The following is a 25,464-nucleotide window of genomic DNA, read 5'->3' as shown; positions in this document are numbered from 1 at the left end:
CATGATAACAGAGTGGGAGGGGGAGCTGCTCTGAAATGCAGCCAATCAGCTCCGCCCATTCTACGGTCTCCTAGGGAGAGACGGACGCTGTGGTCTCTTCTGATTGGCTTCTCGCGGGTTACGCCCTTGGGCGGTGACGTCACGTTGGACTCTGGCTCGGCGTGCGGTGCCTTGGCTTCAGTCAGCGGGCAGAACGTGGCCTGCTGTCAGCTGCTGGGGTCCCGAGTGCCGGAGGGGGAGACACAGCTGGCAGGTGCATGGAGCTGCGGAGCCCAGGACTCCCCATGGAGGGAGTGCCCGCCCTGACGGGGGACAACGACGAGTACGAGAGCTTGCCGGAAGGAGCGTCTCCTGTCATCCACATGCTGGCGGGAGCGGTGGCCGGAGTGCTGGAGCACACCGTCATGTACCCCGTGGACTCGGTCAAGGTGAGCACTCCGAGGGGGGCGGGGCCTAGACAGGTGTCATGGCGCAATACAGGGAGAGCTGGCATGGCTGGCTCAGGGCATGGGGAGTGTGGCTAACCTTTATAGAGTTCTGCATTCAGCGTGTGCTTTAAGCCATGCACTAGCAAAAATACATACCTCTATTAGTTGTAATGGTTAAAATACAATGAATAGAACTGACACTGAGTGAGAGTGATTGTTGCCCTGGTTATAATTGTAACCATTATCAAACAAATCCTAGGGCAGGGGTAGGCAACCTTTAGCACTCCAGATGTTGTGAACTACATCCCCCCCATAATGCTTTTACACACATAATGCTGACATAGCATCATGGGAGGTGTAGTCCAAAACATCTGGAGTGTGGAAGGTTGCCTATGCCTGTCCTAGATTCTTCTAAAGAAAACTAATTCTCAATGTGACTAAATGAGTTTCATGAAAAGTCCAGTTTTTGTTGACAATTATTTTGCTAGTTTATTTATTTTATTTTGCGCAAAAGCATAATTTAAAGAGACCGTCTTAGTACTAAAACCACTACATAATGTAGTGATTTTGGTGCATTGGCCCTGTCCTCTTACTTGAATAATGTAAAATATTTCTGTTTCAGAGTACTGACAAGACTGAGTTGCTAGAGACAACCCTTAGAGAGTTACTATTATAAAAATTATGAATATTGGGTACCTATTGAATAAACAATAGTAGTTTGCAGGACTCTGTGGAAATAGTTTTGTAGTTGCAATGTAATTTCACAAAATAACAAAATTATGTAGCAAAATGTCTCAGCTGTTTGTATCTTTTCTTCCCATATGAGGGCAAGAAAAATAAATAAAAATAGCTGAATAAGAATAATCTAGTAGAGTTTTCACTATATCAACCAATACACTTAAAGATGAATACATTTGGGGAAATATATATATATATATATATATATATATATATATATATATATATATATATATATATTCCCACTGTAGTAGAAACAATTATACTGTGCAGCCGACAGATTGCTTAAAAGATATATAATTTTATTAGCAACAATTCACTGTCAATAACTAGCACACTTAATATAAAAGTTCCCAAGTGTGGAGAGCAACTGCTGTCAAGTTCAGAATTGTGAGTGTCCAAAAGATGTAAAAATCTCTCTCACCGGCCGGATGAAATCAGATGTGGACCTCCTCGTGTTGCAGACAGACTCGCTGACAGCCGCGTGCGTTCCACTGCGGCTCCGGTTTGCGTTCCAGCTTGCTCTCCTGGGACTCAGAGTAGAATGACGCAAACCGGAGTCGCAGTGGAGCGCACGCGGCCGTCAGCGAGTCTGTCTGCAACACGAGGAAGTCCACATCTGATTTCATCCGGCCAGTGAGAGAGATTTTTACATCTTTTGGACACTCACAATTCTGAACTTGACAGCAGTTGCTCTCCACACTTGGGAACTTTTATTGTCTTTTATATTAAGTGTGCTAGTTATTGACAGTGAATTTTTGCTAATAAAATTGTATATCTTTTAAGCAATCTGTCGGCTGCACAATATAATTGACATAGCTTTTTTCTACTACAGTGGGAGTATATATATATCTTTCCCCAAATTTATTCATCTTTAAGTGTATTGGTTGATACATATAGTGAAACCTCTACTAGATTATTCTTCAGCTATTTTTATTTATTTTTTCTTGCCCTCATATGGGAAGAAAAGATGCAAACAGCTGAGACATTTTGCTACATAATTTTGTTATTTTGTGAAATTACATTGCAACTACAAAACGATTTACACAGAGTCCTGCAAACTACTATTGTTTATTCAATAGGTACCCAATATTCACACTTTTAACCGCAGGTGGCGGCTATTCTTGCAGTGACACAGTGGTTATGGTACACATATCCGGTCTCATTGTTTAAACTTGAAGAGTTACTCACCAGTGCATACTGGCGTTTATGTATTAAGTTGCCTTTGGAATTTATTATAAAAATTATGTTTTAATGTAGAATTGGTGCTTATTGTCCCCATTTAAAACAAAAACATAAGGCAATGTATGGCTTAGCTCAGGTACCTGTAGAGAGCCGATGGCTTGCCGTCAAAAGTAGCAGAATCGGAGAGTGGCAGCTAGCAAACAGCAGGTAAGTAGTAAAGCAGTTTTTAAATAGTTTGCTCTATACAGTGGTGTGGATGCTATGGCCTCCTGGCACCATCATTGCTGAAATTAAATTCAAGAACATTTGAATTTGCAGATTGCAGGGGTTGCCATGCATGATCCATAGGTCCACAATTCTTCTCTGTGTGAACCAACTTACTGGACCAATAATATAGAAAAGTATCACTCTAAAAACTAAACTCTAAATGGGGGGAAAAAAATCTGTATCTTTTATTTTTAACATCAGTTACTTTAAAGATTCTTTATTTTTCATTTTTCATTTTTCATAAACAAAGGTTGATGAACGTTTTACAGAAAAAAGAGGTCGGTTAGTCAGGGGGTAACAATGATACGACACAGTTTTATTTACACGTAACTCTGGCATTGTGTTTGGTATCTCATACATTATATTCCCTTGGGGACTTGTGAGTTGGGGGGTTCGTGTGTATGACCTTACAGGTCTTGTTCTCTTTGGTCAGCTGTTGTTGCGGAGGTTTAGGTCGATTATGATGTTTCTGACCAGGTAACGGTCCCGAAGTTTGCCAATTAATAGAGACAAGTTAGGTTGTAGGCTTGTTGGGTCAGGTATTGTGATGGCGGTCGTTCTATTGTTGGGGGAAGGGGGAACATTTGTCTTGGGAATTACGGCCTTTGGGTCGTTTAGTGACTGTGGCGATGGCGGCATGGCCTGGTAGGTGGGTTGGGTGTTGTGGGGAAGGGGAGTGTTGGGTAGGTGGGGTTGTTAAGGGTGGGGAGAGGGTTATGAAGAGGGGGGTTAGAGGCTGCTGCCCTCCTGGGTACTCCCCCCGAGCCCAGGGTGGGTGGGATTGGTGTGGGGTTGGTTGGTTAGGTGTGTGTCATCGCATTCGTTCTATGTTGGTGGTGTTGGTTGCGTGATCTGGTAGATCACCATGGAGGGTTACTGTGGCCTTCTAGCCATGGGTCCCAAACTTTGTGGAATGATTTAGGGGTGTCGTGTATCTGTGCTGTCATTCTGTCCATATCTATACTATATGTGATTTTTGCGTATATTTGAGGGTGGGTGGGTATACGTGATGTGGACCAGTGTTCCGCAATTGCTCTGCGTGTGGCAAGGGTCACTCTTGCTATGAGTTTATTTTCATTGCGGGTGAAGCTATCCAGTGGTTTGGAGAGTAGAAGAGCCCATGGGTCGAGGGGTACTGGCTTGTCCAGTAGTCTGGATAGGAGGGCCGTTATCGTTAGCCATAAGGGGGTAAGTTTAGGGCACGTCCACCAGCAGTGGAGGAAAGTGCCTGTTTCGCCACATAATTTCCAGCAGAGGTTGGTGGGGCACTGTTTCATGGCTTTTAGGCGGTAGGGAGTGAGGTACCATCTGAAGAGCATTTTGTATGCCTGCTCTTGATGGGTGACGCATATTGAAATGGATTTGGTAGATGCCCAGATGTCAGCCCAATCTGAGGGGTCTTCGGGGGGTCCCAGGTCTTTCTCCCAGGCCGTGATGTATGGGAGGGATACCTGTGTATGGTGTGTGGTTAGTGTCTGGTATATGGTTGATATTTGGCTCTTTCTGAATGGTGAGTGGAGGGTGTCCCTTTCAAAACTGGTCAGGGATGAGGTTGCTGCTAAGCGGACTGCGTCTGTTGCTGCGAAGCTTCGAAGTTGGAGGTAGCGGAAGTAGTCATATGTGGTTAGGGTTTCGGGGTTGGGGATGTCGGTGTATTGCAGGGGCTTTCCATTGGGGTAAAGGTGTCCTAGTCGAACTATGTCGCGGTCTTCGAAGTGGGCGTAGTCTTGTGGAGTGAGGCCTGGTGGAAACATTCTGTTGCGGAGGATTGGGGTGAGAGGTGATAGGCCCGTGGGCAGCTCGAATTTGTCGCTTAGGTGGTCCCAGAGGTCTAGGGAGTGGGTGATTGTTGGGGAGGTGGGGGGTGGCAGCGATCTGTATTTTTTTTGGAGCCACATGTATTGGGAGGGGTGTTCTTTACCAAAGATGAGATGTTCTAAGTCTACCCAACGTTTGTGTGAGGAGGGAAGGTGCCAGTGTTGAATTTGGGTGAGGTGAGCCGCATGGAGGTAGAGTGTAAGGTTGGGGAGGCCTAGCCCTCCGGAGGGTTTGGGTACGTATAGTGTGGATCTACGGACTCGGGGTTTCTTCCCGTTCCAGATGAATCGGTCTATGGCAGTTTGCAGTTGTTTGAGGTCTGTTTTTTTACAGGGGATGGGTAGTGCTTGGAAGGCATAGAGGAATTTGGGTAGGAGGTTCATTTTAACCGATGCTATTCTCCCTAGCCAGGATATGGTCATCGGTTTCCAGCGTTCCAGGTTTAGGAATGCTTTTTGGAATAGTGGGGGGTAGTTGGCTGTGTATAGGGTAGAGGTGTCGTTGGTGATTTGGACCCCTAGATAGGTGATCGCTGATGGGCATAGTCTGAAGGGGAAGTCCCGTTTCAGGGTGTGGATAGTTGATTCCGAGAGGTTAAGCGGCATAAGGTCTGATTTAGTGGCGTTGAGTTGATATCCGGAGATTTTTGAGTAGCTTTGTAGGGTTGTTAGGAGGGTGGTTAGGGTCGGGACGGGGTTAGTCAGGGTAAGGAGGATGTCGTCTGCGTATGCTGCGATTGTGAATGTTTCGTCCCTGATCCGGAGCCCTTCTATGTGTGGGTCATTACGTATGGTCTCCAGCAGGGGTTCAAGGGAGATGGCGAATAGTAAAGGGGACAGGGGGCAACCTTGACGGGTTCCATTCAGTATGGGGAAGGAAGGTGGGGTGATGTTGGGGATTAGGAGGTGTGCGGTCGGTGTGTGGTACATTGCTTGTAGAAAAAGGGTGAATTCTTGTGGGAATCCGAATTTGTGGAGTACTGTAAAGAGGTATGGCCAGAGAAGGCGGTCGAAGGCCTTCTCGGCGTCAAGGGAGAGTATCGTGGTAGGGAGGCGTTTATGATTGGCATACCAGATGAGGTCTATAGCTCGTCTGGTATTGTCTTGTGCTTGTCTTTGAGGGATAAAACCTACTTGGTCTGGGTTGATAAGTTTTGGTAAGAGGGGGTTGATTCTTGTCGTCATCACTTTGGTCAGGAGTTTTAAGTCTATGTTCAGGAGTGAGATGGGGCGGAAGTGGCCTGGGTCTTCGTGGGTCTTACCGGGTTTGGGTAGGAGAGTAATGTTCGCTCGGGTCATGTCGGGGGGTAGTGGGGTGCCTTTGAGCATTTCATTAAATACTTTGCATAGTCGTGGGGTGAGTATGTCTCCAGATGTTTTGTAGTAGATGGCTGTCAGGCCGTCAGGGCCAGGGCTTTTATTGGGTTTTAAGGTTTTTATAGCTGCTTGCAGTTCTTCTGGGGTGATGTCTGCGGAGATTATCGTTCTAGCTGTGTCTGTGAGGGAGGGGAGGGAGAGTGTTTTGAGGAAGTTGTCTGTTAAGGTTTGGGTGAGGTCGGTTCGGGGGTTCGGGGTGTGGTTGTAGAGGGACGTAAAGTAGTCTTGGAATGTTTTCCCGATTGTGTGGGGGTCTCTACTCAGTGTGCCGTCTGATGTACGAATCTTGGAGATTCGTTTCGAGTCCGTTAGGTGCTTGAGACGTTTTGCTAGCATCGAGTCTGCCTTGTTACCCTTCTCGTAGTATTTTTGTTTGGTCCATGTGAGTGCTTTAGCTGTGGCTGAGAGTGAGAGGCGTTTGAGCAGGGTCCTGGCTGATGAGAGCTGGTCAAAGAGAGAGGGAGTTGGGTTTTGTTTGTGTAGAGTTTCTAGACGGCCTATTTCAGAGATGGTGTCCATGAGTTGTCTGTTGTGTTGTTTTTTGCGTGTCGTTGCAATGGCTATTAATTTGCCTCTTATGACCGGTTTGTGGGCCGCCCAAAGGGTGATTGGGGAGGACACAGAAGGGTCATTCAAGGTGAAGTATTCCTTTATGTTTTCTGCCAGGGACATGGTTACGAGCTTGTCTTGTAGGAGCTGTGAGTTGAGCTTCCATGTCCACGGACGTGTCATGTTGGGAATTGAGAGGGTGAGGGAGATGTCGGCATGGTCCGACCATGTTATATGGCCTATGGAGGTGTGTGTGATTCTGGATGTGATGTTTGGGGAAATGAGGAAGTAGTCGATACGGGAGTAGGTGTTGTGGGGATGGGAGTAGAACGTATAATCTCGAGTGGAGGGGTGCTGGGCTCTCCATATATCCAGGAGGTTATGTGTGTGAAGGAATTGGGAGAAAGGGGCGTCGTTGTGTGAGGGTCGTGGGTCTCCTTGGGATTTGGATGCGCGGTCCAGGGTTGGGTGGTGTGTGGCGTTAGTCGCCCCCTACAATGGTGAAGGTTGCCTTGAGCGTTGTTAGGTGGGCCGAGAATGTTTGCCAGAAAGCTGGGTCTGGGGTTGTGGGGGCGTATAAGGAGGTGATAGAGTAGGTTGAGGGTCCTATTTTGCCTGTGAGCGTGAGGTATCTACCTTGCTTGTCCGGGAAGGCTTGGACGTCGGTCAGAGGGCAGGTTGCTTTAAGTATGACGGCTACTCCTTTGGTTTTGGCTTCTGGTGAGTTGGCATGGAAGCTGCGGTTGTAGTGTTTGTTCCGGAGTGGGAAGTGTTTGTGAGGGGTGAAGTGGGTTTCCTGAACTAAGAGAAGGTCTGCTTTTTGGCTGTGGGCCCATCGTAGTAAGGCGTGACGTTTTTTGGGGTTGTTAAGGCCCTTTGCGTTGATGGAAACACAGTGTAGCTTGAGTGTCATGGCCGGGGTTGAGTTGATCAGGTGCTGGGGTGTGTCTGTGTGGTGTGGGAAGATCTAGAGATTGGGTGTCGGGGTCTGGGTATTCCCAGGAGGGCAGCAGGGGGAGGGGGGTATGGCGGGACGGGTGAGGTATACGGAAGGGGTATAAGTGCTGGTCTTATCTCAGTTGCCAGCAAGGGTGGTCTGTGGTGTCTGGGGTCTCTCTGGTTGGAGTGGTCAGAGACCGTCGACACAAATCAGGTCGTGTGGGGGGAAGAGGTCGTCTGTCTAGGAGTGGGCGGCAAACAATTTGCGATTGTAAGTGGGCAGTCTGGTAATAGTGCAAAACCTGGTGTAATGGAACCTGGAGAGTAACTTTTGGAACTATTTACAGCAGTGTGTACTTCTTGCCGCGCCTCGATGCGACATTGGGTTGTTTGGTGTGTTACGGCTTAGGTCTCTTCTGTGTGGGTAATATGTCGTGGTTTAGGGGTCACGTCCCCCCGGGCCCATGTTTAGGGTGGAGGGCCTGTGGGGCTCCGAGGTCGCCCAGGGCCCCCACTGCTGCCTGAGTATCTCATATCCGTGAGGCTCAGGGCCGTCGCGGCCCCCCGCCTCCCCCGTCCCGAAGGCGGGGGGAGGGGGAAGGCCGCCAAGGCCCAGGCCGTGTCCCCTCCCGTCCCCGTCCCTGACAAAGGGGGGGGAGGGGGGGCCGCGACGGCCCTGAGCCTCACGGATATGAGATACTCAGGCAGCAGTGGGGGCCCTGGGCGACCTCGGAGCCCCACAGGCCCTCCACCCTAAACATGGGCCCGGGGGGACGTGACCCCTAAACCACGACAGGGGGGGGAGGGGAGGGCCGCCAGAGCCCAGGGGTATCCATCTCCAGCCGTCCGCCGGCTGTCCCGACCGCTGAGGCCGAATCAGGTGTAACCCGTGTGAAGCAGTGCCCCCCCCAGCCGGGACCGTCGTAGTCCGCCGCCCCCCCGTCCCACTAGGGGGGGGGGGGGGGAAGACCACCAGGGAACCGGGACCTCCCTCCACCCATCTCAAGTATAAAACAGAAGCTTTCTCCAGAGACCCCAGCATCATACATAAAACATAAAACAGAGATTGTCCCCATAGAGCCCCTACGGTATTCCCAGGGTCCCCAGAGTTTTGTTGGTCGCGCCGGAGGCGCCGCGTCCACCCCGAACCTGGGCCGTCGCAGTCCCCCGCCCCCCCCCGCCCCCAAAAGGGGGGGGGGGGGGAAGACCACCAGGGCCCCGGGGCCTCCACCCCCAGCCCCAGGTGTAGGACAGCGGCTGTCCCCATGAAACCATATCCCCACCCCAGCCCTAGGCATAAAACAGAGAGTGTCCCCATAGTGTTCTTACGGTATTCCCAGAGTTCGTAAAGTTCTTGGAGATCGTGTTGGTCTTATAGGTCGGTGTCCAGCCGCTGGGTGTTGGGGTGTACTTTAGGCGATCAATAGCTGAGTGGGGCCTTAGGCATATACGTCCTGGGGTGCTATGCTGTATTCCTTGAGGTGTTGTGTGGCCCCGCTGGGGTCTCCTAGGGCCGTGGGCAGAGGCGGGCCAATCCGGGGAGGCCCAGCGCCGCCAACGCGGGGACCGGTGCTGGAGTGCAGAGTTCCCAGGGGGGGTCTCAAGAGCGCTGAAGTGTTCGTGCGGTGGTGGGGCGAGCGCGACAACCAGGGTCTCGCGCCGGGCCCCGGGGTTTGCGGTCAGGTCTCTAGTTTGGTTTCAATGCGGGTACCAATCAGGGTTCTTTTTTACATGCAGCTGGGTCTAGTGTGGCGGGAAGGGTCCGTGCGAAGTAGCTGTAATTAGGGTCGTTGTGGGTTCGGTCGAGGCGCGGCAGCCGTGCCGGTGTGTGGGTTTAGGCTGGGGGCTGCCTGGGGCGCTGTCTTCTGTCGCGCTCCCTTTGCGGCTGTTGGTCCCATGTTCGGTGTTGGGCTGCAGGTTGTTGTGAGTTTGCGGTTATGTCTCGGGCAAGGTCCTGGAGGCCTAGTTGTTCGGCAAATTCCTGAGCTTCTGATGGCCTGTACAGCGTGTATGTGCGGTTGTCGTGTCGCACCATGAGTTTAAATGGATGGCCCCAGGAATAGCGAATTCTTCTTGCTTGTAGTGCTTGGGTTAGGGGTTTCAGCTCTCTGCGTTTGCGGAGGGTTGTAGGCGCTAGGTCCTGGTATAATTGTACCGCATGGCCTTCTATTTGAAGTGGGGTCTCTCTAGTTGCGCGCATTATTGCTTCCTTAATATGGAAGTAGTGGCAGCGGACTATGATGTCCCGTGGTTGTGAGGCACTTGCGGAGGGCCCTGTGCGCTCTGTCGAGGAGAAGATCTGACGGTGGAGCGTCTGGCAGCAAGCTGCTGAAGGCCTCGTGAAGCATGGCGTTGAGGGCTTCTGGTGCGGAGGATTCCGGCAGACCTCTTATGCGGATGTTATTCCGCCTGGATCTGTTGTTCAGGTCTTCTTGTAGGTCCTCTAGGTATGCTATTTGTCCCTGCACTTCCTTGAGTGTGGCCTCATGGCTGGAGGTGATGGCGGTAACGTCGGCCATTTTGTTTTCCAGGGTGTGAGTGCGTTTCGTTAAGTCAGTCAGGCCCTCTTTGAGTGGGGCTAGGTGTTTTGTCAGCTCGTCAGCCACTAGTGATTTCATGTCAGATAGTAAGTCTTTTAGGTCTTTCTTTGTAAGGGGCGAGGGCTCCCTTTTGCGGCTAGTGACGCTGGTGTCAGAATCTGAATCTGAGGCCTGCAGGCTGTGTGTGTCTGGCAGCTCTTTGTCTGACCTGACTTTGAAGATTGGCGCTACGGCTGCTCCGGTTTTGGATTTTCGTCCCCCTCCCATCTTAACGCGTTCCGGTGTGGGTCGGGATCGCGGAGGTCAGTTTTCGGGTGTCTTTGTGCGGTATTGCCCCTAATGTGCGCTGATAAATATATTGCCGCCACGGAGCTCTCCTACAACGCGGCCATCTTCGTCGGCGGTTAAGCTCCGCCCCCTTAACATCAGTTACTTTAAAAAGTTCTGTAGTGTTGTTGTGCTGTTTTTTTTTTTTTTTATGTGGTTGTGGAAGTTGAAGTCCCTATTATATCTGGCAAGAGTGTAACCTATAATCTTACAGATCTTTGTCCAGAGTCGCACGCTCTGTTCTAGTTAAACACAATCGTTATTTCTAGTAGTTGTAGTAGTAATAGTTTGACAATGAATCCTTTTTTTTTTTTTTTCCTTCTAACCCGTAAACTCTAGTAAGTGTGTGTCTGTGTTGCATCCAAATGGTTCAGTGATGCTTTTCAGTGTTTACAATTGAGTTTGATTTATTATATCTCAATCACACTCAACTTATATAAAATGTTACATGTGAGAGTTCCTGTGACTCCCTGGGGTAGTATTGTATTTGGTGTTCTCTGCACTTATCACACTATACCTCATTTTGTTTGCTCCTGTAATGCCCACTGAGGAAGTGCTTTACAGGTGCAAAGATAATATTGTGCTTTAATTATTCATACATAACCCTCAAAATGTGTGGGTGTCTAGACGTTGATACATCCTGTAAACTTTTAACATTGTTATATAGAGGTATACAATTCACCTGGACAGTACAATAGACTGGGCTGCTGGGTCTTGAAGGTTTGCACAATGAAGGGTAGAACTATCTTCATTTGTACATTTTTCTAAGAAGGCAACAAGCTAATTCTGCCATTGGTTGGCTCCTTATCAATAAAGTGTTATAAGCTGTGTCCATTGTGCTTGGCAGTCTGCATAGAAAAAGCATATGTTGATGGGGAAAATAAATAAATAAACAAGGTTTCAATTTTTTTCTCTTCATTTGCAATGTTTGTCCTGGCTCTGAATTGTCTGAACTGCATTATGATCTGATTTGCTAAATCTTTAAAGGATCACTCTGGTCACATAACCACTTCATGACAATACTTGAAGGTAAATAAGTAAAGTGGAAATTCAGCTGTCACCATTATAATGACTAAAGTGTTTCCTTAAAGGGACACTCCAGGCACCCAGACCACTTCTGCCCATTGGAGTGGTCTGGGTGCCAACTCCCACTACTCCTAACCCTGCAAGTGTAATTATTGCAGTTTTCTATAAACTGCAATAATTACCTTGCAGGGTTAACTCCACCTCTAGTGGCTGTCTACTAGAGGTCACTTCCTCCTTCATAGCACAGGAAACCTGTGCTAGAGCGTCGCTGGACGTCCTCACGCTGTGTGAGGACCTCCCAGCGTCGCTCATTTCCCCAATAATTTTTCAATGCTTTCCTCTGGGGAGACGTAATGCGCATGCGTGGCATTACCGCGCATGCGCATTGGGTCTCCTCGGCTGGTGGGCGGGATCAGTCTCTCCCACCGGCCGACGCAATACAGAGGAGGAGCGGCGCGGAGGAGGAGACAGCGGTGAGGGACGTCGCCGCTGCTCAGGTAAGTGACTGAAGGGGTTTTCACCCCTTCAGTAACTGGGGATTGGGGGTAGGAGGGAGAGGGACCCTCCAGTGCCAGGAAAACGCATTTGGCGGAAGAGGGAGGAGAGTCCCCGGCGCTGGAGAAAGGTAAGCGTTTAACCCCTTCCTCCCCCTAGAGCAGGGATCCCCAGTTACCCTGCAAGGCAACCTTCGGCTCTGCAGATGTTTTGGACTACACCGCCCATGATGCTTTGCCAGCATTATGTGTGTAAGAGCATTATGGAGGATGTAGTCCACAACATCTGGAGAGCCGAAGGTTACCTATCCCTGCCCTAGAGCCTGGCGGGAGGGGGCCATGAGGGTGGGGGGGGGGTGAAGACATATTAACACTATAGTGCCAGGAAAACTAGTTTGTTTTCCTGGCACTATAGTGGTCCTTTAAGTCGTGTAAATGTTTAAGAAATGACAGATCTCCTTTTTAAGGCCTGATAGTTTTGCTTAGTATATTTATCATGACACCCTATCCTGCAGGGAGGAATTGATATTTTAAAATATTTGATGTGCTTAAAGTGCGTCAATTTAAATTTCTTCGTTACATAACGATTATTTTTACTTCCACCATGAAGGCAGCCTATGTCCATGTGTATGAAAGCACATGCATCACCAGTGACAGTCCTATTTTATTTTTTTCTTATGTGAATTGTGATAATGTAAACATTATTGGAACACTATAGCAACCAAGACAACTTAATCTCTTTTGAGGTGTCCTGGATGCAGTGTCCCTGTCCCCTTAGCCCTGCAATGTAAAACAAATTAAAGACTGTAACTAGAGGTACTTCTTGGACTCTGACGGAGTTTAACTCCATGAAACGACAATGGACATCCTGACGCTTTGCATGAGGATGTCAAACATCTTCAAAATATGTCATATCAAAGCTCTTATTCAATGTTTTCCTGTGGGGTAGCTCTAATGTGCACATGGTGCTCCATGAGGGAGGTTACTGAAATAGTTAAGTGTTAAAAGGGTTTGTACAGACATGGTAATAGGCATAGGGACACTAAAGCGTTAGGAATACTATAGCGTTCAGAAACTGTATTCTTAACGCTATAGTATTTCTTTAAATCCACATTTAATGGCTGTCAATATGACAGCCATTAAAGACATTTACACTGCACTGACTGAGTGAAACCTGGTGAAAGCCCCATAGGAAAGCATTGATTCAATGCTTTTCTATAGGGAAGATTGTGTGTCCTGCATGCACAGGTCTCGCATTGGATTAAACCCTTAAGGACACATGACGTGTGTGACATGTCATGATTCCCTTTTATTCCAGAAGTTTGGTCCTTAAGGGGTTAAAGGACCACTCTAGGCACCCAGACCACTTCAGCTTAATGAAGTGGTCTGGGTGCCAGGTCCAGCTAGGGTTAACGAATTGTTTTATAAACATAGCAGTTTCAGAGAAACTGCTATGTTTATCAATTAGTTAAGCCTTCCCCCTAATTCTCTAGTGGCTGTCTCACTGACAGCCGCTAGAGGCGCTTGCGTGATCCTCACTGTGAAAATCACAGTGAGAGCACGCAAGCGTCCATAGGAAAGCATTGTAAATGCTTTTCTATGCGACCGGCTGAATGCGCGCGCAGCTCTTGCCGTGCGTGCGCATTCAGCCGACGGGGCGGAACGGAGGAGGATCGGAGGCGGAGAGCTCCCCGCCCAGCGCTGGAAAAAGGTAAGTTTTTACCCCTTTCCCCTTTCCAGAGCCGGGCGGGAGGGGGACCCTGAGGGTGGAGGCACCCTCAGGGCACTCTAGTGCCAGGAAAACGAGTGTGCTTTCCTGGCACTAGAGTGGTCCTTTAAACATTGACTGTAGGTGTACAAAGGGGAGTAAATCTTTTATTTTGAATTTGGAAAAGAGACACTATTGCGTTGGGAATGCAAATTTGTATTAATTCTACAGTGTTCCCAGAACAGTGTCGTGTCAGAGTAAAAGCATATTTCTCATTTTTATTTTAGAATGGGCGATAACTTCATACAATACGTTGCTAATCATTAAGGCAATAAAATCCCACTACAAGCTAGGTCAAACACTTACTACCTCTAAGTTGTGGCGAAACTACAGCCAGCATGGCTGCACTGGAGCTCGAACTCTGAGGGGGCCCATCGGGTGGCCCATGTTCTTGGGGCCACCCAATGGGTATTGTTGAAAATGGGTACCATTTAGGCGCCGCAGCCCTTTAGGAGCCTGTTCCAGGCCCCTTTCACATCGGCAGTGCTGGGAGCAAGGGAGTACAGGTCACTTTCTCCCAGCTAAAAACATCTGCATGGGAGGAGGTGGCATCAATGGAGCGGGACCTCGATCCAGACCCACACTCCAATCAGACTCTGGCAGCAGCCACCCTCCTGCAAATAAAAGGTATTTAATATAAGGGTGACTAACAATTATAACGTGTCTGCTTGTTTTTGACTGTCTGTGCATGTGTCGTGTGTTTTTTATTAGTGTCTGTAAATGTGTATGTACGTATATCTGTGTATGTGGCAGTGTGTATGCATACATCCCAGCAATCGCCCAGACAACATGCAGACACACCCCTGCAAACATTATACAAACACAGCTTGTGGTAAAATGTCAAAATTATATGCAAATACCCCTTCATTCAAATACCAACACTACAGACACGCACATTGCTGTGTTCCAATAGCAACAGTACATACAAATACACCCCTACGTGCACGCATATACTCTATTCAAAAACATGCTTACATTTAAATGCACAAACACAACTCACAAATAAAACCCTGCAAGGATGGGCAAATGGTAGATCTCCAGCTAGCATAGCATTGTGGGAATTGTACGACGGAGATCTACCTTTTGGCCACCCTTGCACTAGAGGAGGGCCCAAAAAAGGTTTTTTTTTTTTTTTTTGTATCGGGACCCTCTTAATATTATTTCTGCCACTGCCTCTAAACACATGAGGAGCATTTTGCTGATACGCAGCATATTCACAGCACAGGGTTGTCACTGTGTGTAAATGTAAGGGTGAGTGCATGTACAAATGCAGGAATCTATATATGGAATTTGCTCACCTATGCCTATTTCTTTCCCCAAAAGTACTATTTGTCTCCATTCATGGTACTTTCCTTCCCAAATTGTGTTTGGTTTTTAATCTTATGAAGTCCCCTCACTCTGCATTCATATGGGGATTTGAAAAACCTTGGTCGGAAAGGTGTTAACTTCTAGGATAATTCCAGTTTTAGTACTGCAAAGTGAAATATTTGGTATTGGGAAATATTGGAACTTCATGTTTGAATCTACTTCTGTTGTAGTTTGGTTTAGCCCTCCTCTCAAGGGAATTAAAAGAAATGTGCTCAAAATATGTCTTGGCAAGTTTCTCATCTCCTTGCAGCATTTTTTAATGATTTGACATGTTTACATTAAGTTCATAAAACTCCGATAATAAGTAGATAAAAGATCTCTGTGGTTATGTTTAGCAGTGTCTCTGATCTCTCTAAACACCTTTTAATAACATGCCTTCTGCTTGGCTGGATGTGTCTGTGAAAACTGCCATGTCACTCCAACTCAGTGATAAAATGTAGGGGTGGAGATTTAGCTTGGCATGAAGGATAGGAGAAATATCAACCTGTTTTATTTTATTTAAACCATTTTAAAGGGACTTTCTAAGAAACCACAACCACTAGGTTCAACGTTGAGGTTTTTGTTGCCTTGAATCTGTTTGCAGTCCCATGATTTTTTTAATGTTTTGGTTTGGTTTCTTTTTTAAATTGTTCAGCAGCAGATTTACAAAGTTGTTCTTTCTTCGGCCTCATTGATAATGCAGAATTTATTCTCACATTATCTGTGCAATCTGTACAAAATGTGAGAGTACTGAACAAACCTGTCCCATGTCTATCAGGCTGCTTGCACCACACCCAAGTTATGTGAAAATGTCCACCTCTTCTAAACAGTGTTTTCAGCTTTATTACAAATACACAATCCCTCCAAATGTAAAAAAAGTGTCATGTGAAAAGCGGTGCATAGATGGAAAAGTCACCAGTGGAATGTTTCTTGTGTTGCCTTTTTCCATTGGTGATTGCCCCCATTTTAAGAATTTTAGATCCTTTTCCAGAAACTGATGCTTTTTATACACTAAAGTCCAATGTGTCAAGTGCTGCTCTCTCAGGGGGAATTAAAAAAAAAAAAAAAAAAAGGCCCCTGTGCCATTTGGAGGATATGCATATAGGATGGAAACGCAATAGAATAGGGCCTCTCATGGTGTACATTTATCTCTCTCAACATGTGTGTGTATATATAGAAATAATATCACAAGTGTGATACTAAAGACATGCACCACATACACAGCCAGCTCTTCGTGGTCAGTCATTATGATGGTATGCCACAGGTACAGTTTCTTTGCACCAGAACCACTACACTAAGCTGTAGTATTCTTTTAAAGGACCACTCTAGGCACCCAGACCACTTCAGCTTAATGAAGTGGTCTGGGTGCCAGGTCCAGCTAGGGTTAACGAATTGTTTTATAAACATAGCAGTTTCAGAGAAACTGCTATGTTTATCAATTAGTTAAGCCTTCCCCCTAATTCTCTAGTGGCTGTCTCACTGACAGCCGCTAGAGGCGCTTGCGTGATTCTCACTGTGAAAATCACAGTGAGAGCACGCAAGCGTCCATAGGAAAGCATTATGAATGTGACCGGCTGAATGCGCGCGCAGCTCTTGCCGCGCGTGCGCATTCAGCCGACGGGGAGGAATGGAGGCGGAGAGGAGGAGGAGAGCTCCCCGCCCAGCGCTGGAAAAAGGTAAGTTTTTACCCCTTTCCCCTTTCCAGTGCCGGGCGGGAGTGGGTCCCTGAGGGTGGGGGCACCCTCAGGGCACTCTAGTGCCAGGAAAACGAGTATGCTTTCCTGGCACTAGAGTGGTCCTTTAATTCATTACTTATATTATGTATTTATATTTTTTTCATTCTTTAAATGCATATTAAAGACTTCACAATTGATATCACAATCCAGCTTAGTCCAGGCACAGCCGTGGCACACATTGTAGGAGAAATACATTTTTTTTTTTTTTTTTTTTTTCTCTCCCACTTTGTGTTGACTGGAGAATGTAAAGGGAAGAGCTTATTACAATAATAGTCAGGTAGGCCAAGACGAAGACTGACAGTTTTTAGGATTTCTGCATTTAATTTTTCACAGCTCATAAACACGTATTTTAACTATTGTTAATAAGTAAACAATATTACAAATCCAGTGGAGTGCATATTCTCCATAAGGCATAGAGTGAGGGATTCAGTAACCAGCTTAGCTGGTAAGACAAATGAATATACGTAGTTCTCTGCACTTTAAGCCAGCATACGTTTTGTTCTAAGAAGCATGAGTGGGGCATGGAATTTTTGAATCTTTGTGTGTGGGTGTTTAATGCCTGTTCTTTTTTGATGCAGATCCTGAATTATAAAAATGCTTGTTTTAATTTTTGGGTGTTTTCTGCTCCGGGGATATTTGCCATCCTAGTTGCTGGAATCCCCCTGTGTGCTGGACATTTTTATAGTTTTTCAAAGTGATTTACTGACTAGTGCTAGGGGTATAGCTGCTTGTCGCCATGTTGTGAACAAACTATATGATGTTAGGCGTGAACCTATTTAATACCAGTTCAAAGTAGATTTAGCTGCATCTTTGTCAATCAGTCCCTTACTCCCTTCTTAGTCTATTGGTAGTGGTTGGGACCACTTGTTATCTGCTGTCACTTTCTGTATGTCAGTAAGTTGGGGTAAACCTAGCCTATTGAAAACATTCAGTGGGGCTGATGGACATTGACTAATCAAGTAGGCAAGACGCCTTCTCTCAGCTATAAACGTGTACTGACCTGCTCTGACCAATTTTTTTTTTTTTAAAGCTATAATGTTCTACTGTACGAATAAGCATGTTCATTCATTGTGTGGCTGTTTTCATGTTTGCTTCAGTATGCGATCATTAGAGAAAAATCAAGGTTATGAAATAGGTCTCGTGATCTTGGAATTATATAAAGCGTTGTTTAACAGCATATGTAATTTCAAATGTCTATTGAACCGTACATGGGAATAACTGCACCTACTTGTACACCTGTCTTAAAATGTTCAATTTCTTCCAAGCCTGTCTTTTTACCAAACAATATTCTGAAACAAATGTCATGTTTGTTTGCTCTACTTAAATGGTGAATGATTATGCTTTAGTTTAATAGCATGTTTTTGGTATTTTATAATCAAAGGAATTGTTAACCATGTTCGAGCGCCATTTAAAGTCAACCAGACCACCTCACTGAGTTAGAGGTGCAGTGGTCCTTCTTAGTTTTAACCCTGCAATGTTAAACATTGCAATTTCTTTTTTTTTTTTTTTTTTTTAATATATAAATCATGGTTTAATCCACCTCTAGTTCCTGTTTTCCTGGCAGCCACTCGAGAGGCTTCCACTGCACTGACCAAGTAAAACCTGGTCAGATGATCTCCGATATTAAATATAGCACTCACAAAAGGGTGGGGGAAACAGGTGCAGTTGTGAAACTTAGTTTGACCATCCAGGTATTTAAGTATAGTGATAATGTAAGGGGGAGTGTTTACCATTTTAAGAATCTCTGTAGAATTGGGTGCTCCCTGTGGTTGGGAAATTCCTTGCACATATTTCTCTGAATGTACTGAGGCCACTTCTAATACATCATTGATTTTTTTTTTTTTCCCTGTATGCTTAAATTCCCTTTGTGCTATTCCAACATGTGGAAACTTACTGAACCTTTGGGTGAGTAGTACTGACTAGTAAGAAAATAAAGTAAATGTTTTTTGTGTGGTTGGATTCCAAGACCTATACTGTGACCCTCCACATTTGATATAGAGGGTTAATGCTGGTCTAAAGAAATATATATCACTTTTAGTGAGCATCAATCTGTATTTCTGTGCTCTATCTTCCAGACTCGAATGCAAAGCTTGCAGCCTAATCCAAATGCCAAATACAAGGGTGTTGGTGAGGCTCTTAAAAGGATGATCCGAACAGAGGGATTGTTAACGCCCTTGCGGGGTATCAATGTGACCGTGCTGGGTGCCGGCCCAGCCCATGCTTTGTATTTTGCTTGCTACGAGAAGATGAAAACTTCCATAGGAAGCATGATCAACCATGCTGGCAACAGCCATGTGGCTAACGGTAATGATATTGCTTTTATCTGTCCATCCTATGCTCCAGATGCATTTTTCTTTTCAGATGAATGTTCAGCGCAGATATATCCAAATGCTATTGTTCAGTTGCTCACTTAAACTGCATTCTCTGCATTCTCTCCTGCAGGACAAGTTGTAGAATAAAGCCTGGTGGACTGTGCTTATTGGCTGAGAACGCTCAAATGTTAAGAAAAAAAAAACCAAATATACATATATTTTTTATTTGCTGTACATCTCCTTTATTTGTATACTTCTACAATTTTTTTTAAAATGTATTTTTAATTGAGAGGTGTGTAATGTGTCAGTGGTGACTGGTATGATAGTGTACAGGAAGGTCAGATGATGTAGAGAAGTAAATCATGAATTTAATGATTGGTTTTAATATCTTATGAAACATTAAGATTTTATTCATTTGCCAAAACAATCACCAAGAGCACCTCATCTGGGTCAAACAACTAGCTGTAATTGTGCAGTGGCTCGTTCAGATTCTACACTGTACATGGATCCTAAAAAGCTATGTTTAGAGAATCTACAGAAAATGTGTCAGGAAAGAGTGACCATGCCATTTGTGTTCCACCTAGTTTGCAAGTGACACTTTGTGGTAAACGCTATCATGAGTGCTGGTGTGTGTGTGTTAAATTGTTAAATTCACCATTCCCTTAAAAAGCAATGAAAGATATAAAAATTGGTAAGGCACGAATCTGCTATGTAACAAACTTTTTCTGTTCACAGGGGTAGCTGGAAGTCTGGCAACACTTCTCCATGATGCAGTCATGAATCCAGCAGAAGGTATATTTTATTATTTTTTGCTTTGTTTTAATTCTTGCCACGGGGTGGAGATGGTGGATTTAGAATTCTATGCTCGCCTCCATGTTTCTCGGTAATTGTTAACGGCTAGAAATGAGACTTGGTGCATAGATAGATTTTGCTTTTAGTTCATACTGCAGCAGACCGTGTTTTTCAAATAACTTCCTATTTGCTGTCATCCTCTTCCTCATTCTTTAGTGTTAGTAGAAATTTTTATTTTTTATTATCGCTGTATTTCACCTAGATAATTTAAAAACAGAGCTGGAAACATACTAAGCATCAAAACCACAAGAACCTATTAATGGATCGCACCATAACCACTTTGGTCTGCTTTAGTGTTAATGGTGCCAGAAGTGCCTTGGTGCTGTCCCATCATTCTCTGTAAAACTATTTTAGCATTGTTTGACTTTACCTGTGTCCCACCAGACTCAATCACTGCTTCCAGATGTCTGTCATAAGCAGGAGAAGCTGACTACTGTAATGTATTTATTCATTGGCTGAGAATGCCAGCTAGAACACAACTGAAACTAGACTTCATTAACTTATGAAGACTGTATGTAGCAAGGGTGCCTGGTGGCACATAGGCAAGTGTCAAGCCATTCTAAAATCGTTTTACAGTGTAATGGTGCTCTTCTACTCAGCCTGAGTATCTGTTAGTCTCGTCTTATAGCTTGGATGTCCAGAACGTTTATAGCCAGTTTAGCAGTTTCACAAAACAGCAGACTTAAAGGGTAAAATAAGTACTTTCTTCCCTGTGGCCAGATCGAACTTGCGTGTCTAACTCTGTTCTCTGTTGGATAGGTAGTAAGACCTCAGGGATGGTTGAATATACTTTTTAGGGTGTTCTGTAACAAGGTCCATAATATGTAGGGAGGAGGCTGGCATCCAAGCCCCTCCACAAGCCATAGGTACAGAGGCTTCTGCTAAAGATACATTATACTGGATAGAGCCAGGTACCATAGCGGTTATGGAACGTCAATGGTTCATTTAATGTTTACATTGCAAGAAGACTTTAAGTGCAAGTTTACTTTGTGTGCACATTTTATGGCCAGTTTTTACCATTATTTCTTCTATATTTTATATGCTCATTGCACATTTATTTTTTTTCGTACAAGCATTGTACCTGTATTGGAGATAAAAGGAAATAACTGCATACAAAGTGGCAATATCTCGCATACTTAACTTTTTTCTCCGATTGTTTATGGCATTTACATGTAATTTACTTTCCCAGTCATTAAATGGAAACTATTCGTGCGTGTGTGTATAAATAACACACCTCTGTACACTTAAATTGTTAGACTCCCTATAAGTATTTTTAGTAGCTGTGCTCTTTTTCAATCCCTACATGGTTTTTACCTAAAGTACCAATTATTTATTTTTCCCCAAAAACATATATACACATGCTCTTGCATTTTTTGTCTCTCAAAATCATTGTGGGACGAGCGAGACAAAGATGTTTGATGGAGGTAACATTGTATGCTATGCACGGTGTCCAATGATTAAATCTGGTGGAAGGGAGTAGTGCACATATGTATATTGACTGCTCATGTGGTGAGCGATCAATTAGTACATCTTGTATCCTGTAGTAAAGTTGTATGTAAACCTAAGCAATCAAATATATGCACATGGAAGGTTTGCATCTGATTGGCTGTGTTGCTCTTGGGGGCTGCATTAGGTGTTCATAGTAATACTTAAAATGTTGCGCCTTGGCATCCTCTGTGAACTCATAGATTACATAAAGCAGAAATCCTAAATATATGGCCATATAGCCCTGGAGCATCAAGTGGAACCTCTGGTTTAAAGCATGGATGTGAGGATCTAATGTTGCATAGAAGGTGAAAAAGAGCCTCCTGTGTGCTCACAATTAGATTAACAAAGATAAGCTTTAAAGAGTACCTGTCATGCCCATGATCATTTATGCTCTTTCAAAAGAGCATAACATTTGCTATGTCTTTCTCCCAGCTGTCAGTCAGTTCTTCAGTATAGACTCTACGCTGTAGTATTGTCTGGCAAGGGAGAGCAGAAAGGACCTCCTACAGATGGTCACTCTGCTCTCCTCACTAGGCAACCACAGCACTGGCGCTGTTATGGTAACGACCTAGCCGATGTTGCTAGGGATTTTAGAATGGAGTGAGTGAGGCCATTCCTTTCAGAAGCTGATATGCTGGAAACCAAGCCAGCATGTCGGTGTCACCCAGGGGATTTGTCCTGGTTGGGAACTGTCCCCAAGCAGGGCAAATCACAAGCAACGGACTGACAGTGGGTGTTAAACAAAGGATAATACCCACAAAGCTCAGACTATAGTGGCGCTGGAAGAGAGGTATGGTGAATGAATCAGAAATGTTTCTTTGTGATACATGATGTATACATTGTATTTGGTTGCAATTTAGGCTGTTTGTCAAGGATGTGTGCTATTGTTTTATGTACATTCTAATGATATATATATTTTTTCTTTTTCTGCTTTTTCATGCCACCGGTTTGTTACATATGTTGCTGCGACATAATTCAGTGGTAAAGCAAAGAATGCAAATGTACAACTCTCCTTATCGAAACATGCTGGACTGCATTCGGACTGTTGGCAGAACCGAGGGAGTAGGAGCTTTCTATCGCAGCTACACCACTCAGCTCACTATGAACATTCCTTTCCAAGCCATTCACTTCATCACCTATGAGTTCACTCAGGAAAGTCTCAACCCCCAACGACAGTATCACCCAGGCACGCATATAGTATCTGGTGCAATTGCTGGGGCAGTGGCAGCTGCGGCTACAACGCCACTGGATGTGTGCAAAACCCTGTTGAACACACAGGAAAACATGGCTCTTAGCTCTGTGAATGTGAGTGGACAGCTCTCCGGCATGGTCAACGCATTTCGGACAGTATACCAACTAGGAGGAGTAGCGGGATATTTTAAAGGAATGCAGGCACGAATCATATACCAGATGCCTTCCACTGCCATTGCTTGGTCTGTGTATGAATTCTTTAAGTATTTTCTCACCAAACGCAACATGTAGGAGGTATATGAATTGTACGTCTGACATTTTCCACAAGTGTTGAAGATGCCATGCACTGGAGTGCATAGAGATGACTATCGTGGCCAGGATACAGATGTACCCAAACTCATAATCCATTCATGCTCACAATTCAGAAGCATGTGAAACTTGCTGCTGCTGTCAGTTAGTTACTCCCATTTTGTGAGTCCAATAGCGGCAGAATTGGTCATCATTCCTTACTGATTGGGCAACAATGTCCTTTATTCCAAAAAAATGGAAAATGCAGCTAACAGACTAGATCAATGATCCTTGTTTTGTTTTAGGGTTGAGATGCTAAAGCTAGGCTGCTTCTGCCAAATGCTTCCAAAATTAAAGCTGCAGTTAGTTTTTTTTTTTTTTTTTTTTCTAGAAACCAATTTTGTATCTTCTAAATAAGGTACTGTAAGTTGTATTGAGACCAGCAATGCTGAGCTTTGTAGTGGTTTTGCTGTAACAGCATAAACAAATATATATATAATATGCACACACTTAGAGGTTTGCCTGTGGTACAGCACAATCACAGTTGCTTCTTCTGATAGATTTTATTTACCTCTATTTAATATTTTAAGATATTTCAAAGATCAATACTGCACAATGTCATATATTTTCGTGTTAAGTATATCATTGAATTAATAATTTTATATTCTATTGTATTATGTGATCATGGGTCCAATACTTTGCAGAGACACCATGTTAAAAAAAATAAGTATAGGTTTTAAGCCATTTCCTGTAGGAAACACATAAAACAAATAATAGGGGTGTTTAAGAATTTTGTATTTATGTTCTATTTTTTGCTGGAAAATTTTGTTTTTATTACTACCGTGAGATTTTATTTTAACCCACTTTGTGTAAAGTAAACACTGCTCACGACAAGGCACTATAGTCTTCACAGCCACCAATTAATGTGGCATGTCTTCTCTTTATTGTAGGATAAGTATGTTATACTTCTCTTTGAGAATTGCATTAGCATGAATATTCCTTGTGTTTAAAGGGACACTCCATTGCCCAAATAAAGACTGTTTAGTAAACATACCCCTGATGTATGCCGTTCTGAGTTCAGTGCAAATAAGCTAACCAAACCAGGAAGTAACAGGACATGTTGGTTACATGCTTGAAAAGCCAAGGGGGTGTATCCAGGTTAATTTATAAAAAAAAAAATAAATAAATAAAAAAGTGTGCCTCACTCTTAACGAATAAAGCTTTTCAGCAAGCTTGACATGCCTTAGGTTCTGGAGTGTCCCTTTTTAAAATTTACTTTTAGTGAGGGTTAGGTGCAAAACACCAGTCTATAGGCAATACTTGAATTTTAGCTCAGGTATCTGTTCCATTCTTTATATAACAAAAAAATATGCTGCCAAGTGCTTGATTACATGTCACTTAAAGGTCACTCACCAATTAACTCAAAACCATTTTTAAATCGAATCCTTCCATCAAGTTTTGAAAAGAAATAGATTTTTCTAAAAACAAAAAACAAAGTTGTTTTCTCTTTACTAACTTTGCACTATATTTGGTCTTTATTTAAAAAGAGCCAAATAGATCAATGGGCATCATCACATTGTGATGCTTAACAAAGCATTTGGTTAGCCTTAATGTATGTGCACACATTAATGGGGAAAAAAAGTACACCCTCTTTGAATTCTATGATTTTACATATCAGGACATAATCCTCTGTTCCTTAGCAGGTCTTAAAATTGGGTAAATACAATCTCAGATGAACATCATATGACAATTGCACCATGTAATACGTTGGTAAACAAAAATGGAGACGCCATTTGTGAAAAACTAAGTAAACCTTATGATTCACTAGCTTGTAGAACCACCTCTCAGCAGTGAAGTTGAAGTAATGTTTTCTGTCTGACTTTAGCAGCCTCTCACCTCAATGTGGAGGAATTTTGACCCAACTCTTCTTTACAGTGTTGCTTCAGTTCATTGAGGTTTGCTGGCATTTGTTTATGCACATAATTTTTTTTAACCCCTTAAGGACCAAACTTCTGAATAAAAGGGAATAATGTCACACATGTCCTGTGTCCTTAAGGGGTTAATCTCCCGCCACAGCATTTCATTCAGGTTCAGTTCTGGACTCTGACTGGGCCATTGCAACACCTTGATTCTTTTCGTTCACCAATTCTGTTATTGATTTCCTGGTTTGCTTGGAATCATTGTCTGGTTGCATGACACAATTTTTGGCCAAACTTGAGCTGTCAGACAGATGGCCTCACAGTTGACTCTAAAAAATACTTTTTGGTACACATAGGTGTACATGGTCGACTCAATGTCTGCAACAATAGAAATCAAAGAGGCGTACTTTCTTTTTCCCATGACTCTCTCTTGTAAGAATTAACATACAAATGCTATGTATAAGCGCTTGATGAAGTTAAAAACCCATCCCATTGTGTCTACAATGATATCTATGACCACATACACTTTTTTTTATTTTTTGGGGCCAAAATCCGTAAGTGGAAACCTCCCAAGTAGTTAGAAATAACTATATATATGTAGATGTATGTATTTATATTAGCAGTGTTTAAAACAATGTGACATTGCTTTTGAAGACTTATTTTCTGACTTTAAATGTTTTAATACTTCCCAGGCTTTGACTTATGACTTGTGTATGTGTCTTGCTGTGGCCTTTAAGTTTTGTGACATTCAGAGCCAGAAGCCATTATAACGTACTGAAGCATGAAATACCATCTATCCGTTTTGTGAGCTTTAAAAAGCGAACGCAAGACATTCATACATAGACCTGTAAAGTGTCAGTTATTTATGCATTTGTA

General features: G+C 44.3%; 1 protein-coding gene across 1 annotated transcript; it reads left to right on the top strand.

Moving 5' to 3' along the window:
- Positions 1–98: 98 nt before the first annotated feature.
- SLC25A37 (solute carrier family 25 member 37) lies at positions 99–24,642 on the top strand. The gene is made up of 4 exons (XM_063448520.1): positions 99–428; positions 18,614–18,842; positions 19,586–19,642; positions 22,170–24,642. The coding sequence occupies exons 1-4, from the start codon at positions 258–260 to the stop codon at positions 22,670–22,672; spliced, it is 960 nt and encodes a 319-aa protein (XP_063304590.1). The 5' UTR covers positions 99–257; the 3' UTR covers positions 22,673–24,642.
- Positions 24,643–25,464: the final 822 nt, after the last annotated feature.

Source organism: Pelobates fuscus, chromosome 3 (assembly GCF_036172605.1).
Source record: "Pelobates fuscus isolate aPelFus1 chromosome 3, aPelFus1.pri, whole genome shotgun sequence".
Classification (NCBI taxonomy): Eukaryota; Metazoa; Chordata; class Amphibia; order Anura; family Pelobatidae; genus Pelobates; species Pelobates fuscus.
Note: the sequence above shows the minus strand (reverse complement) of the source record. Positions and strands in the feature narration are given on the sequence as shown.